The 16,108-nt window shown below is 60.4% G+C and overlaps 1 protein-coding gene across 1 annotated transcript in view; it reads right to left on the bottom strand.

The window, feature by feature from the left end:
* The window catches only part of PLEC (plectin), a 624,499-nt gene that overhangs the window by 580,797 nt on the left and 27,594 nt on the right, over positions 1-16,108 (bottom strand). The window contains 1 exon segment of the mRNA XM_075581086.1: positions 5,478-5,633. Within this exon segment, the coding sequence (XP_075437201.1) occupies positions 5,478-5,633 (156 nt within the window).

The raw sequence follows: 16,108 nt of genomic DNA on the forward strand, positions 1-16,108 counted from the left end.
GGTCGGCGCTGCATGAGATATTAGTCGGGTCGGCGCTGCATGAGATATTAGTTGGGTCGGCGCTGCATGAGATATTAGTCGGGTCGGCGCTGCATGAGATATTAGTTGGGTCGGTGCTGCATGAGATATTAGTTGGGTCGGCGCTGCATGAGATATTAGTCGGGTCGGCGCTGCATGAGATATTAGTTGGGTCGGCGCTGCATGAGATATTAGTTGGGTCGGTGCTGCATGAGATATTAGTTGGGTCGGCGCTGCATGAGATATTAGTCGGGTCGGTGCTGCATGAGATATTAGTCGGGTCGGCGCTGCATGAGATATTAGTTGGGTCGGTGCTGCATGAGATATTAGTTGGGTCGGCGCTGCATGAGATATTAGTCGGGTCGGTGCTGCATGAGATATTAGTTGGGTCGGCGCTGCATGAGATATTAGTTGGGTTGGCGCTGCATGAGATATTAGTTGGGTCGGCGCTGCATGAGATATTAGTTGGGTCGGCGCTGCATGAGATATTAGTCGGGTCGGTGCTGCATGAGATATTAGTTGGGTCGGCGCTGCATGAGATATTAGTTGGGTCGGTGCTGCATGAGATATTAGTTGGGTCGGCGCTGCATGAGATATTAGTTGGGTCGGTGCTGCATGAGATATTAGTCGGGTCGGCGCTGCATGAGATATTAGTTGGGTCGGCGCTGCATGAGATATTAGTTGGGTCGGTGCTGCATGAGGTATTAGTCGGGTCGGCGCTGCATGAGATATTAGTCGGGTCGGCGCTGCATGAGATATTAGTTGGGTCGGTGCTGCATGAGATATTAGTTGGGTCGGTGCTGCATGAGGTATTAGTTGGGTCGGCGCTGCATGAGGTATTAGTCGGGTCGGCGCTGCATGAGATATTAGTTGGGTCGGCGCTGCATGAGATATTAGTTGGGTCGGCGCTGCATGAGATATTAGTCGGGTCGGCGCTGCATGAGATATTAGTTGGGTCGGCGCTGCATGAGATATTAGTTGGGTCGGCGCTGCATGAGATATTAGTTGGGTCGGTGCATGAGATATTAGTTTGGTCGGCGCTGCATGAGATATTAGTCGGGTCGGCGCTGCATGAGATATTAGTCGGGTCGGCGCTGCATGAGATATTAGTCGGGTCGGCGCTGCATGAGATATTAGTTGGGTCGGTGCATGAGATATTAGTTGGGTCGGCGCTGCATGAGATATTAGTTGGGTCGGTGCATGAGATATTAGTTGGGTCGGTGCTGCATGAGATATTAGTTGGGCCGGCGCTGCATGAGATATTAGTTGGGTCGGCGCTGCATGAGATATTAGTTGGGTCGGTGCTGCATGAGATATTAGTTGGGTCGGTGCTGCATGAGATATTAGTTGGGTCGGTGCTGCATGAGATATTTGTTGGGTCGGCGCTGCATGAGATATTAGTTGGGTCGGTGCTGCATGAGATATTAGTTGGGTCGGCGCTGCATGAGATATTAGTTGGGCCGGCGCTGCATGAGATATTAGTTGGGTCGGCGCTGCATGAGATATTAGTTGGGTCGGCGCTGCATGAGATATTAGTTGGGTCGGTGCTGCATGAGATATTAGTCGGGTCGGCGCTGCATGAGATATTAGTTGGGCCGGCGCTGCATGAAATATTAGTTGGGTCGGCGCTGCATGAGATATTAGTTGGGTCGGCGCTGCATGAGATATTAGTTGGGTCGGCGCTGCATGAGATATTAGTTGGGTCGGCGCTGCATGAGATATTAGTCGGGTCGGCGCTGCATGAGATATTAGTTGGGTCGGCGCTGCATGAGATATTAGTCGGGTCGGCGCTGCATGAGATATTAGTTGGGTCGGAGCTGCATGAGATATTAGTTGGGTCGGAGCTGCATGAGATATTAGTTGGTGGGAGCACTGTATGCTGGGTGATAATGGTGAAAGGCGGGGTGCAGGCCTGTCTAAGACACGTGAATGTGCTCACAAGTGATATTCTTTATTTGCTACATGCTAACGGTGGAGGTTTCTTGTCGCCTTTTTCACCCACCATAACTTATAACGTATGATATATATATATTTATATATGTTTAAATAGCGCCAACATTGTTCACAGCGTTTGCAAAAAAGAGATAATACAGGGAATAATAATACAATAAGTGCGACAAACAAAAATCAGACAGTAGGAAAGGGAAGCCCTGCCCCGGAGAGCTTACACTCTATGTGGAATGTTGGGAGAGTTACAGAGACAGCAGGTGAGGGAGGGAGTGCAGTGGGTGGCAGGGCTGCGTCACAGTGGGTGCTAGGAGTCACAGTGGGTGTGGGACCGTGGCCATGAGTCTGAGCTCCAGGCTATTGAAATGCTTCATTCAGAAGGTGTGGTGTTTGATTTAAAGGTGGGGAGAGAAGGTGCTCGGTGTATACTGAGTGTGAGGGAGTCCCACAGGTAAGGGGCAGTGAGGGAGAGAAGGTGCTGGGTGTGAGTGTGAGGGAGTCCCACAGGTAAGGGGCAGCGAGGGAGAGAAGGTGCTCGGTGTATACTGAGTGTGAGGGAGTCCCACAGGTAAGGGGCAGTGAGGGAGAGAAGGTGCTCGGCGTATACTGAGTGTGAGGGAGTCCCACAGGTAAGGGGCAGCGAGGGAGAGAAGGTGCCCGGCGTATACTGAGTGTGAGGGAGTCCCACAGGTAAAGGGCAGTGAGGGAGAGAAGGTGCTCGGCGTATACTGAGTGTGAGAGAGTCCCACAGGTAAGGGGCAGTGAGGGAGAGAAGGTGCTCGGTGTATACTGAGTGTGAGAGAGTCCCACAGGTAAGGGGCAGTGAGGGAGAGAAGGTGCTCGGCGTATACTGAGTGTGTGGGAGTCCCACAGGTAAGGGGCAGTGAGGGAGAGAAGGTGCTCGGCGTATACTGAGTGTGAGAGAGTCCCACAGGTAAGGAGCAGTGAGGGAGAGAAGGTGCTCGGTGTATACTGAGTGTGAGAGAGTCCCACAGGTAAGGGGCAGTGAGGGAGAGAAGGTGCTCGGCGTATACTGAGTGTGAGGGAGTCCTACAGGTAAGGGGCAGTGAGGGAGAGAAGGTGCTCGGTGTATACTGAGTGTGAGGGAGTCCCACAGGTAAGAGGCAGCGAGGGAGAGAAGGTGCTCGGTGTATACTGAGTGTGAGGGAGTCCCACAGGTAAGGGGCAGTGAGGGAGAGAAGGTGCTCGGCGTATACTGAGTGTGATAGAGTCCCACAGGTAAGGGGCAGTGAGGGAGAGAAGGTGCTCGGTGTATACTGAGTGTGAGAGAATCCCACAGGTAAGGGGCAGTGAGGGAGAGAAGGTGCTCGGCGTATACTGAGTGTGAGGGAGTCCTACAGGTAAGGGGCAGTGAGGGAGAGAAGGTGCTCGGTGTATACTGAGTGTGAGGGAGTCCCACAGGTAAGAGGCAGCGAGGGAGAGAAGGTGCTCGGTGTATACTGAGTGTGAGGGAGTCCCACAGGTAAGGGGCAGCGAGAGAGAGAAGGTGCTCGGCGTATACTGAGTGTGAGGGAGTCCCACAGGTAAGGGGCAGTGAGGGAGAGAAGGTGCTGGGTGTATACTAAGTGTGAGGGAGTCCCACAGGTAAGGGGCAGTGAGGGAGAGAAGGTTCTCGGCGTGTACTGAGTGTGAGGGAGTCCCACAGGTAAGGGGCAGTGAGGGAGAGAAGGTGCTTGGCGTATACTGAGTGTGAGGGAGTCCCACAGGTAAGGGGCAGTGAGGGAGAGAAGGTGCTCGGTGTATACTGAGTGTGAGAGAGTCCCACAGGTAAGGGGCAGCGAGGGAGAGAAGGTGCTCGGTGTATACTGAGTGTGAGGGAGTCCCACAGGTAAGGGGCAGTGAGGGAGAGAAGGTGCTCGGTGTATACTGAGTGTGAGGGAGTCCCACAGGTAAGGGGCAGCGAGGGAGAGAAGGTGCTCGGTGTATACTGAGTGTGAGGGAGTCCCACAGGTAAGGGGCAGTGAGGGAGAGAAGGTGCCCGGTGTATACTGAGTGTGAGGGAGTCCCACAGGTAAGGGGCAGTGCACGGGAAAGGGATTACGCTGCGAGAAAGTAGAGGTGGAAAGGAGACGGGAATGGGCAGAGCGCAGGAGACAAGCAGGGGCATAGCGAGAGATCGCAGCGGATATGTAGGAAGGAGTGGACAAGGGAGAGACTTGAAGATTGTATTGTATTGTATGTCTTTATTTACATAGCGCCAAAAGTGTACTCAGCGCTTCACAAAGAATACAGTACAGGGAATTATAATAATACAATAAGTGCAGCAAACATCAGACAGTAGGAAAGGAAATCCCTGCCCCGAAGAGCTTACAATCTAAGAGGTTTGTGGGGAAACATAGAGAGAGAGCAGGTCTGTAGAATGGGTGTGCTTGGCCACAATGGGTGGTATAAGTGACTGTGGGACAGTAGCCGTGAGGGCAGGCTATTGGGATGCTTGATTTGTGGGGCAAGTTTTAAAGTTAGTCAATGTTAAATGAAAAGGTTAACACCATTTACAGGGGAAGAGGTGGCAGGGAGGCGTGGGTAAGATCAGGTGTGTAGTCTGGCTTCAGGCTTAGGGGAGATCCCCAGCAGCAGGAAGGAGGAGATAGAGGGTGTGAATAGAGGATTTGTGGGGGTGTTTTTTATTGAGGGGTAAAGGCGTAGTTGGGAGAGAGGTGTATAAATAATGGTGCAGTGGGGAGTGGGGAAGCTGGAGAGAACAGAAATGTTCACAAAGTAGTGAGTTAAAAGTAAACAGAAAATGCAATAGGGAGGGCACAGTGAGATACAGGAGGAGAGGGCACAGTGAGATGCAGGAGGAGAGGGCACAATGAAATGCAGGAGGAGAGACTGGCCAGTTATTGGAGGATAGGAAGAGTACAATTACAATTAATCACAGCGTTTTGAAAGTTAAGTTCTCACAGTTGTAAAGTTGTTGTGTAGAGTTCAGATCCTCCTCAATCTTCACCTCCAATTTCAACTCCAGGATTAACTCTGCTACACACTTAAATGTGACACTTTGAAGTTACACAGCCGAGATAAGCTGGGAACCCAGCGGAGGGATGTAAGGGGGAGATGAGCAGAGACAGGTATGAGAAGGTGACTATTCCAGCAGCAGAACGTTGCATGGATAGTAAAGGAGAAAGGTGTGGGGCTGGGGGGCCTGTTACAGTAATCCAGGCGGGACAGGGTACCTGTAAGTATTGTATTAGATATTATTTTGGGGAGGTACTGCATTTCCACTACATGGGACATAAGCTGAAGAGGGCTTTGTACAGACCAGGAATTGCCAACTCCAGTCCCCAAGGGCCACCAACAGGTCAGGTTTCAAGGATCTCTCTCTTCTCATCTGCAAGCTACAGAGCAGTACTCCCTCCCTACTGTCCCAGACCCGCCCGCATCATATCCAGCGCCCCCCGTGCCCCTCCCCCAGACTAACTCTCCCTCCTCTCCAAAACATTGTGCAGCCCTGACAGGTACGGAAAGGGGGTAACAAGACGTCCAGTTACCGTCACTCTGCGCTGTTCTTCCCTCGCCTCCAGCCTCCCGGCCTCGCTCCGTACTTGTCCCTTCATCCCGGGCGCCGAATTGGCTGCGGCCCGAGGTTTTCGCCCCGCGACTCTCTCCTTCTGCTTGGCAGGTTTCTTCTGTCGTCTCTGCTGGACCTGAAGATACATGCAGAATGAGTGCGAGTATTAATGTAGGGGTACTGACACAGTAACATTGCCCACTGTCCTCTCCCACTGTAGGGGAGCACAGAGACAGACGAGCGCTCCTGCCCCAGTCTGTCCGTCCCACTGTAGGGGAGCACAGAGACAGGCGAGCGCTCCTGCCCCAGTCTGTCCGTCTCACTGTAGGGGAGCACAGAGACAGGCGAGCGCTCCTGCCCCCAGTCTGTCCGTCTCACTGTAGGGGAGCACAGAGACAGGCGAGCGCTCCTGCCCCCAGTCTGTCCGTCCCACTGTAGGGGAGCACAGAGACAGACGAGCGCTCCTGCCCCAGTCTGTCCGTCCCACTGTAGGGGAGCACAGAGACAGACGAGCACTCCTGCCCCAGTCTGTCCGTCCCACTGTAGGGGAGCACAGAGACAGGCGAGCGCTCCTGCCCCCAGTCCGTCCCACTGTAGGGGAGCACACAGACAGGCGAGCGCTCCTGCCCCCAGTCTGTCCGTCTCACTGTAGGGGAGCACAGAGACAGGCGAGCGCTCCTGCCCCCAGTCTGTCCGTCCCACTGTAGGGGAGCACAGAGACAGACGAGCGCTCCTGCCCCCAGTCTGTCCGTCCCACTGTAGGGGAGCACAGAGACAGACGAGCGCTCCTGCCCCCAGTCTGTCCGTCCCACTGTAGGGGAGCACAGAGACAGACGAGCGCGCCTGCCCCCCAGTCTGTCCGTCCCACTGTAGGGGAGCACAGAGACAGACGAGCGCTCCTGCCCCCAGTCTGTCCGTCTGTCCGTCCCACTGTAGGGGAGCACAGAGACAGACGAGCGCTCCTGCCCCCAGTCTGTCCGTCCCACTGTAGGGGAGCACAGAGACAGACGAGCGCTACTGCCCCCAGTCTGTCCGTCCCACTGTAGGGGAGCACAGAGACAGACGAGCGCTCCTGCCCCAGTCTGTCCGTCCCACTGTAGGGGAGCACAGAGAGAGACGAGCGCTCCTGCCCCCAGTCTGTCCGTCCCACTGTAGGGGGGCACAGAGACAGACGAGCGCTCCTGCCCCAGAGTCTGTCCGTCCCACTGTAGAGGAGCACAGAGACAGACGAGCGCTCCTGCCCCCAGTCTGTCCGTCCCACTGTAGGGGAGCACAGAGACAGACGAGCGCTCCTGCCCCCAGTCTGTCCGTCCCACTGTAGGGGAGCACAGAGACAGGCGAGCGCTCCTGCCCCAGTCTGTCCGTCCCACTGTAGGGGAGCACAGAGACAGACGAGCGCTCCTGCCCCAGTCTGTCCGTCCCACTGTAGGGGAGCACAGAGAGAGACGAGCGCTCCTGCCCCCAGTCTGTCCGTCCCACTGTAGGGGGGCACAGAGACAGACGAGCGCTCCTGCCCCCAGTCTGTCCGTCCCACTGTAGGGGGGCACAGAGACAGGCGAGCGCTCCTGCCCCAGTCTGTCCGTCCCACTGTAGGGGAGCACAGAGACAGACGAGCGCTCCTGCCCCCAGTCTGTCCGTCCCACTGTAGGGGAGCACAGAGACAGGCGAGCGCTCCTGCCCCAGTCTGTCCGTCCCACTGTAGGGGAGCACAGAGACAGACGAGCGCTCCTGCCCCAGTCTGTCCGTCCCACTGTAGGGGAGCACAGAGAGAGACGAGCGCTCCTGCCCCCAGTCTGTCCGTCCCACTGTAGGGGGGCACAGAGACAGACGAGCGCTCCTGCCCCAGAGTCTGTCCGTCCCACTGTAGAGGAGCACAGAGACAGACGAGCGCTCCTGCCCCAGTCTGTCCGTCCCACTGTAGGGGAGCACAGAGACAGGCGAGCGCTCCTGCCCCAGTCTGTCCGTCCCACTGTAGGGGAGCACAGAGACAGACGAGCGCTCCTGCCCCCAGTCTGTCCGTCCCACTGTAGGGGAGCACAGAGACAGGCGAGCGCTCCTGCCCCAGTCTGTCCGTCCCACTGTAGGGGAGCACAGAGACAGACGAGCGCTCCTGCCCCAGTCTGTCCGTCCCACTGTAGGGGAGCACAGAGACAGGCGAGCGCTCCTGCCCCAGTCTGTCCGTCCCACTGTAGGGGAGCACAGAGACAGACGAGCGCTCCTGCCCCCAGTCTGTCCGTCCCACTGTAGGGGAGCACAGAGACAGACGAGCGCTCCTGCCCCAGTCTGTCCGTCCCACTGTAGGGGAGCACAGAGATAGACGAGCGCTCCTGCCCCCAGTCTGTCCGTCCCACTGTAGGGGAGCACAGAGACAGACGAGCGCTCCTGCCCCCAGTCTGTCCGTCCCACTGTAGGGGAGCACAGAGACAGACGAGCGCTCCTGCCCCCAGTCTGTCCGTCCCACTGTAGGGGAGCACAGAGACAGACGAGCGCTCCTGCCCCCAGTCTGTCCGTCCCACTGTAGGGGAGCACAGAGACAGACGAGCGCTCCTGCCCCAGTCTGTCCGTCCCACTGTAGGGGAGCACAGAGACAGACGAGCGCTCCTGCCCCCAGTCTGTCCGTCCCACTGTAGGGGAGCACAGAGACAGACGAGCGCTCCTGCCCCCAGTCTGTCCGTCCCACTGTAGGGGAGCACAGAGACAGACGAGCGCTCCTGCCCCAGTCTGTCCGTCCCACTGTAGGGGAGCACAGAGACAGGCGAGCGCTCCTGCCCCAGTCTGTCCGTCCCACTGTAGGGGAGCACAGAGACAGACGAGCGCTCCTGCCCCCAGTCTGTCCGTCCCACTGTAGGGGAGCACAGAGACAGACGAGCGCTCCTGCCCCAGTCTGTCCGTCCCACTGTAGGGGAGCACAGAGACAGATGAGTGCTCCTGCCCCCAGTCTGTCCGTCCCACTGTAGGGGAGCACAGAGACAGACGAGCGCTCCTGCCCCCAGTCTGTCCGTCCCACTGTAGGGGAGCACAGAGACAGATGAGCGCTCCTGCCCCCAGTCTGTCCGTCCCACTGTAGGGGAGCACAGAGACAGACGAGCGCTCCTGCCCCCAGTCTGTCCGTCCCACTGTAGGGGAGCACAGAGACAGACGAGCGCTCCTGCCCCAGTCTGTCCGTCCCACTGTAGGGGAGCACAGAGACAGACGAGCGCTCCTGCCCCCAGTCTGTCCGTCCCACTGTAGGGGGGCACAGAGACAGACGAGCGCTCCTGCCCCAGAGTCTGTCCGTCCCACTGTAGGGGAGCACAGAGACAGACGAGCGCTCCTGCCCCAGTCTGTCCGTCCCACTGTAGGGGAGCACAGAGACAGACGAGCGCTCCTGCCCCCAGTCCGTCCATCCCACTGTAGGGGAGCACAGAGACAGACGAGCGCTCCTGCCCCAGTCTGTCCGTCCCACTGTAGGGGAGCACAGAGACAGACGAGCGCTCCTGCCCCCAGTCTGTCCGTCCCACTGTAGGGAGCACAGAGACAGGCGAGCGCTCCTGCCCCGAGTCTGTCAATCCCACTGTAGGGGAGCACAGAGACAGACGAGCGCTCCTGCCCCAGAGTCTGTCCGTCCCACTGTAGGGGAGCACAGAGACAGACAAGCGCTCCTGCCCCCAGTCTGTCCATCCCACTGTAGGGGAGCACAGAGACAGACAAGCGCTCCTGCCCCAGTCTGTCCGTCCCACTGTAGGGAGCACAGAGACAGACGAGCGCTCCTGCCCCCAGTCTGTCCATCCCACTGTAGGGGAGCACAGAGACAGACGAGCGCTCCTGCCCCAGTCTGTCCGTCCCACTGTAGGGGAGCACAGTGACAGACGAGCGCTCCTGCCCCCAGTCTGTCCGTCTCACTGTAGGGAGCACAGAGACAGGCGAGCGCTCCTGCCCCCAGTCTGTCCATCACACTGTAGGGGAGCACAGAGACAGACGAGCGCTTCTGCCCCCAGTCTGTCCGTCCCACTGTAGGGAGCACAGAGACAGGCGAGCGCTCCTGCCCCCAGTCTGTCCATCCCACTGTAGGGGAGCACAGAGACAGACGAGCGCTCCTGCCCCACAGTCTGTCCATCCCACTGTAGGGGAGCACAGAGACAGGCGAGCGCTCCTGCCCCAGTCCGTCCCACTGTAGGGAGCACAGAGACAGACGAGCGCTCCTGCCCCAGTCTGTCCGTCCCACTGTAGGGGAGCACAGAGACAGACGAGCGCTCCTGCCCCCAGTCTGTCCGTCCCACTGTAGGGGGGCACAGAGACAGATGAGCGCTCCTGCCCCAGAGTCTGTCCGACCCACTGTAGGGGAGCACAGAGACAGACGAGCGCTCCTGCCCCAGTCTGTCCGTCCCACTGTAGGGGAGCACAGAGACAGACGAGCGCTCCTGCCCCCAGTCCGTCCATCCCACTGTAGGGGAGCACAGAGACAGACGAGCGCTCCTGCCCCAGTCTGTCCGTCCCACTGTAGGGGAGCACAGAGACAGACGAGCGCTCCTGCCCCCAGTTTGTCCGTTCCACTGTAGGGAGCACAGAGACAGGCGAGCGCTCCTGCCCCGAGTCTGTCCATCCCACTGTAGGGGAGCACAGAGACAGACGAGTGCTCCTGCCCCAGAGTCTGTCTGTCCCACTGTAGGGGAGCACAGAGACAGACAAGCGCTCCTGCCCCCAGTCTGTCCGTCCCACTGTAGGGAGCACAGAGACAGGCGAGCGCTCCTGCCCCCAGTCCGTCCATCCCACTGTAGGGGAGCACAGAGACAGACGAGCGCTCCTGCCCCAGTCTGTCCGTCCCACTGTAGGGAGCACAGAGACAGACGAGCGCTCCTGCCCCCAGTCTGTACATCCCACTGTAGGGGAGCACAGAGACAGACGAGCGCTCCTGCCCCAGTCTGTCCGTCCCACTGTAGGGGAGCACAGTGACAGACGAGCGCTCCTGCCCCCAGTCTGTCCGTCTCACTGTAGGGAGCACAGAGACAGGCGAGCGCTCCTGCCCCCAGTCTGTCCATCCCACTGTAGGGGAGCACAGAGACAGACGAGCGCTCCTGCCCCCAGTCTGTCCATCCCACTGTAGGGGAGCACAGAGACAGACGAGCGCTCCTGCCCCCAGTCTGTCCGTCCCACTGTAGGGAGCACAGAGACAGGCGAGCGCTCCTGCCCCACAGTCTGTCCATCCCACTGTAGGGGAGCACAGAGACAGACGAGCGCTCCTGCCCCACAGTCTGTCCGTCCCACTGTAGGGGAGCACAGAGACAGGCGAGCGCTCCTGCCCCCAGTCTGTCCGTCCCACTGTAGGGGAGCACAGAGACAGACGAGCGCTCCTGCCCCCAGTCTGTCCGTCCCACTGTAGGGGAGCACAGAGACAGACGAGCGCTCCTGCCCCCAGTCTGTCCGTCCCACTGTAGGGGAGCACAGAGACAGGCGAGCGCTCCTGCCCCAGTCTGTCCGTCCCACTGTAGGGGAGCACAGAGACAGACGAGCGCTCCTGCCCCCAGTCTGTCCATCCCACTGTAGGGGAGCACAGAGACAGACGAGCGCTCCTGCCCCCAGTCTGTCCGTCCCACTGTAGGGAGCACAGAGACAGGCGAGCGCTCCTGCCCCCAGTCTGTCCATCCCACTGTAGGGGAGCACAGAGACAGACGAGCGCTCCTGCCCCACAGTCTGTCCGTCCCACTGTAGGGGAGCACAGAGACAGGCGAGCGCTCCTGACCCCAGTCTGTCCGTCCCACTGTAGGGGAGCACAGAGACAGGCGAGCGCTCCTGCCACAGTCTGTCCATCCCACTGTAGGGGAGCACAGAGACAGACGAGCGCTCCTGCCCCCAGTCCATCCATCCCACTGTAGGGGAGCACAGAGACAGACGAGCGCTCCTGCCCCCAGTCTGTCTGTCCCACTGTAGGGAGCACAGAGCAGACGAGCGCTCCTGCCCCAGTCTGTCCGTCCCACTGTAGGGGAGCACAGAGACAGGCGAGCGCTCCTGCCCCAGTCTGTCCATCCCACTGTAGGGGAGCACAGAGACAGACGAGCGCTCCTGCCCCCAGTCTGTCCGTCCCACTGTAGGGGAGCACAGAGACAGACGAGCGCTCCTGCCCCCAGTCTGTCCGTCCCACTGTAGGGGAGCACAGAGACAGACGAGCGCTCCTGCCCCAGTCCGTCCCACTGTAGGGAGCACAGAGACAGACGAGCGCTCCTGCCCCTAGTCTGTCCGTCCCACTGTAGGGGAGCACAGAGACAGGCGAGCGCTCCTGCCCCCAGTCCGTCCCACTGTAGGGAGCACAGAGACAGACGAGCACTCTTGCCCCCCAGTCTGTCCGTCCCACTGTAGGGGAGCACAGAGACAGACGAGCGCTCCTGCCCCCAGTCTCTCCGTCCCACTGTAGGGGAGCACAGAGACAGGTGAGCGCTCCTGCCCCCAGTCTGTCCGTCTCACTGTAGGGGAGCACAGAGACAGACGAGCGCTCCTGCCCCAGTCTGTCCGTCCCACTGTAGGGGAGCACAGAGACAGACGAGCACTCCTGCCCCAGTCTGTCCGTCCAACTGTAGGGGAGCACAGAGACAGGCGAGCGCTCCTGCCCCCAGTCTGTCCGTCCCAATGTAGGGAGCACAGAGACAGGCGAGCGCTCCTGCCCCCAGTCCGTCCCACTGTAGGGGAGCACAGAGACAGACGAGCGCTCCTGCCCCCAGTCCGTCCATCCCACTGTAGGGGAGCACAGAGACAGACGAGCGCTCCTGCCCCCAGTCTGTCCGTCCCACTGTAGGGGAGCACAGAGACAGACGAGCGCTCCAGCCCCCAGTCTCTCCATCCCATTGTAGGGGAGCACAGAGACAGACGAGTGCTCCTGCCCCAGAGTCTGTCCGTCCCACTGTAGGGGAGCACAGAGACAGGCGAGCGCTCCTGCCCCAGTCTGTCCGTCCCACTGTAGGGGAGCACAGAGACAGGCGAGCGCTCCTGCCCCAGTCTGTCCATCCCACTGTAGGGGAGCACAGAGACAGACGAGCGCTCCTGCCCCCAGTCTGTCCGTCCCACTGTAGGGGAGCACAGAGACAGACGAGCGCGCCTGCCCCCAGTCTGTCCGTCCCACTGTAGGGGAGCACAGAGACAGACGAGCGCTCCTGCCCCAGTCCGTCCCACTGTAGGGAGCACAGAGACAGATGAGCGCTCCTGCCCCCAGTCTGTCCGTCCCACTGTAGGGGAGCACAGAGACAGGCGAGCGCTCCTGCCCCCAGTCCGTCCCACTGTAGGGAGCACAGAGACAGACGAGCACTCTTGCCCCCCAGTCTGTCCGTCCCACTGTAGGGGAGCACAGAGACAGACGAGCACTCCTGCCCCAGTCTGTCCGTCCCACTGTAGGGGAGCACAGAGACAGGCGAGCGCTCCTGCCCCCAGTCTGTCCGTCCCAATGTAGGGAGCACAGAGACAGGCGAGCGCTCCTGCCCCCAGTCCGTCCCACTGTAGGGGAGCACAGAGACAGACGAGCGCTCCTGCCCCCTGTCTGTCCGTCCCACTGTAGGGGAGCACAGAGACAGACGAGCGCTCCTGCCCCAGTCTGTCCATCCCACTGTAGGGGAGCACAGAGACAGACGAGCGCTCCTGCCCCCAGTCTGTCCATCCCACTGTAGGGGAGCACAGAGACAGACGAGCGCTCCTGCCCCCAGTCTGTCCGTCCCACTGTAGGGAGCACAGAGACAGGCGAGCGCTCCTGCCCCCAGTCTGTCCATCCCACTGTAGGGGAGCACAGAGACAGACGAGCGCTCCTGCCCCACAGTCTGTCTGTCCCACTGTAGGGGAGCACAGAGACAGGCGAGCGCTCCTGCCCCCAGTCTGTCCGTCCCACTGTAGGGGAGCAAAGAGACAGGCGAGCGCTCCTGCCCCAGTCTGTCCATCCCACTGTAGGGGAGCACAGAGACAGACGAGCGCTCCTGCCCCCAGTCCGTCCATCCCACTGTAGGGGAGCACAGAGACAGACGAGCGCTCCTGCCCCCAGTCTGTCCGTCCCACTGTAGGGGAGCACAGAGACAGACGAGCGCTCCTGCCCCAGTCCGTCCCACTGTAGGGAGCACAGAGACAGACGAGCGCTCCTGCCCCCAGTCTGTCCGTCCCACTGTAGGGGAGCACAGAGACAGGCGAGCGCTCCTGCCCCCAGTCCGTCCCACTGTAGGGAGCACAGAGACAGACGAGCGCTCCTGCCCCCCAGTCTGTCCGTCCCACTGTAGGGGAGCACAGAGATAGACGAGCGCTCCTGCCCCCAGTCTGTCCGTCCCACTGTAGGGAGCACAGAGACAGGCGAGCGCTCCTGCCCCCAGTCCGTCCATCCCACTGTAGGGGAGCACAGAGACAGACGAGCGCTCCTGCCCCAGTCTGTCCGTCCCACTGTAGGGAGCACAGAGACAGGCGAGCACTCCTGCCCCCAGTCTGTCCATCCCACTATAGGGGAGCACAGAGACAGACGAGCGCTCCTGCCCCAGTCTGTCCGTCCCACTGTAGGGGAGCACAGAGACAGACGAGCGCTCCTGCCCTCAGTCTGTCCGTCTCACTGTAGGGAGCACAGAGACAGGCGAGCGCTCCTGCCCCCAGTCTGTCCATCCCACTGTAGGGGAGCACAGAGACAGATGAGCGCTCCTGCCCCAGAGTCTGTCCGTCCCACTGTCGGGGAGCACAGAGACAGGCGAGCACTCCTGCCCCAGTCTGTCCGTCCCACTGTCGGGGAGCACAGAGACAGGCGAGCGCTCCTGCCCCCAGTCTGTCCGTCCCACTGTAGGGGAGCACAGAGACAGGCGAGCGCTCCTGCCCCCAGTCCGTCCATCCCACTGTAGGGGAGCACAGAGACAGACGAGCGCTCCTGCCCCCAGTCTGTCCGTCCCACTGTAGGGGAGCACAGAGACAGACGAGCGCTCCTGCCCCCAGTCTGTCCATCCCACTGTAGGGGAGCACAGAGACAGACGAGCGCTCCTGCCCCAGAGTCTGTCCGTCCCACTGTAGGGGAGCACAGAGACAGGCGAGCGCTCCTGCCCCAGTCTGTCCGTCCCACTGTAGGGGAGCACAGAGACAGACGAGCGCTCCTGCCCCCAGTCTGTCCGTCCCACTGTAGGGGAGCACAGAGACAGACGAGCGCTCCTGTCCCCAGTCCGTCCCACTGTAGGGAGCACAGAGACAGACGAGCGCTCCTGCCCCCAGTCTGTCCGTCCCACTGTAGGGGAGCACAGAGACAGACGAGCGCTCCTGCCCCCAGTCTGTCCGTCCCACTGTAGGGGAGCACAGAGACAGACGAGCGCTCCTGCCCCAGAGTCTGTCCGTCCCACTGTAGGGGAGCACAGAGACAGACGAGCGCTCCTGCCCCAGTCTGTCTGTCCCACTGTAGGGGAGCACAGAGACAGACGAGCGCTCCTGCCACCAGTCTGTCCGTCCCACTGTAGGGGAGCACAGAGACAGACAAGCGCTCCTGCCCCAGAGTCTGTCCGTCCCACTGTAGGGGAGCACAGAGACAGACGAGCGCTCCTGCCCCAGAGTCTGTCCGTCTCACTGTAGGGGAGCACAGAGACAGACGAGCGCTCCTGCCCCAGAGTCTGTCCGTCCCACTGTAGGGGAGCACAGAGACAGATGAGCGCTCCTGCCCCCAGTCTGTCCGTCCCACTGTAGGGGAGCACAGAGACAGGCGAGCGCTCCTGCCCCCAGTCTGTCCGTCCCACTGTAGGGGAGCACAGAGACAGACGAGCGCTCCTGCCCCAGTCTGTCCGTCCCACTGTAGGGGAGCACAGAGACAGACGAGCGCTCCTGCCCCAGAGTCTGTCCGTCCCACTGTAGGGGAGCACAGAGACAGGCGAGCGCTCCTGCCCCCAGTCCGTCCCACTGTAGGGGAGCACAGAGACAGACGAGCGCTCCTGCCCCAGTCTGTCGGTCCCACTGTAGGGGGGCACAGAGACAGACGAGCGCTCCTGCCCCAGAGTCTGTCCGTCCCACTGTAGGGGAGCACAGAGACAGACGAGCGCTCCTGCCCCCAGTCTGTCCGTCCCACTGTAGGGGAGCACAGAAACAGACGAGCGCTCCTGCCCCCCAGTCTGTCCGTCCCACTGTAGGGGAGCACAGAGACAGACGAGCGCTCCTGCCCCAGTCTGTCCGTCCCACTGTAGGGGAGCACAGAGACAGACGAGCGCTCCTGCCCCTAGTCTGTCCGTCCCACTGTAGGGGAGCACAGAGACAGACGAGCGCTCCTGCCCCAGTCTGTCCGTCCCACGGTAGGGGAGCACAGAGACAGGCGAGCGCTCCTGCCCCCAGTCTGTCCGTCCCACTGTAGGGGGGCACAGAGACAGCCGAGCGCTCCTGCCCCCAGTCTGTCCGTCCCACTGTAGGGGAGCACAGAGACAGACGAGCGCTCCTGCCCCAGTCTGTCCGTCCCACTGTAGGGGAGCACAGAGACAGGCGAGCGCTCCTGCCCCCAGTCTGTCTGTCTCACTGTAGGGAGCACAGAGACAGGCGAGCGCTCCTGCCCCCAGTCTGTCCATCCCACTGTAGGGGAGCACAGAGACAGACGAGCGCTCCTGCCCCCAGTCTGTCCATCCCACTGTAGGGGAGCACAGAGACAGACGAGCGCTCCTGCCCCCAGTC

The sequence above is a fragment of the Ascaphus truei genome, chromosome 2 (assembly GCF_040206685.1).
Source record: "Ascaphus truei isolate aAscTru1 chromosome 2, aAscTru1.hap1, whole genome shotgun sequence".
Lineage (NCBI taxonomy): Eukaryota > Metazoa > Chordata > Amphibia > Anura > Ascaphidae > Ascaphus > Ascaphus truei.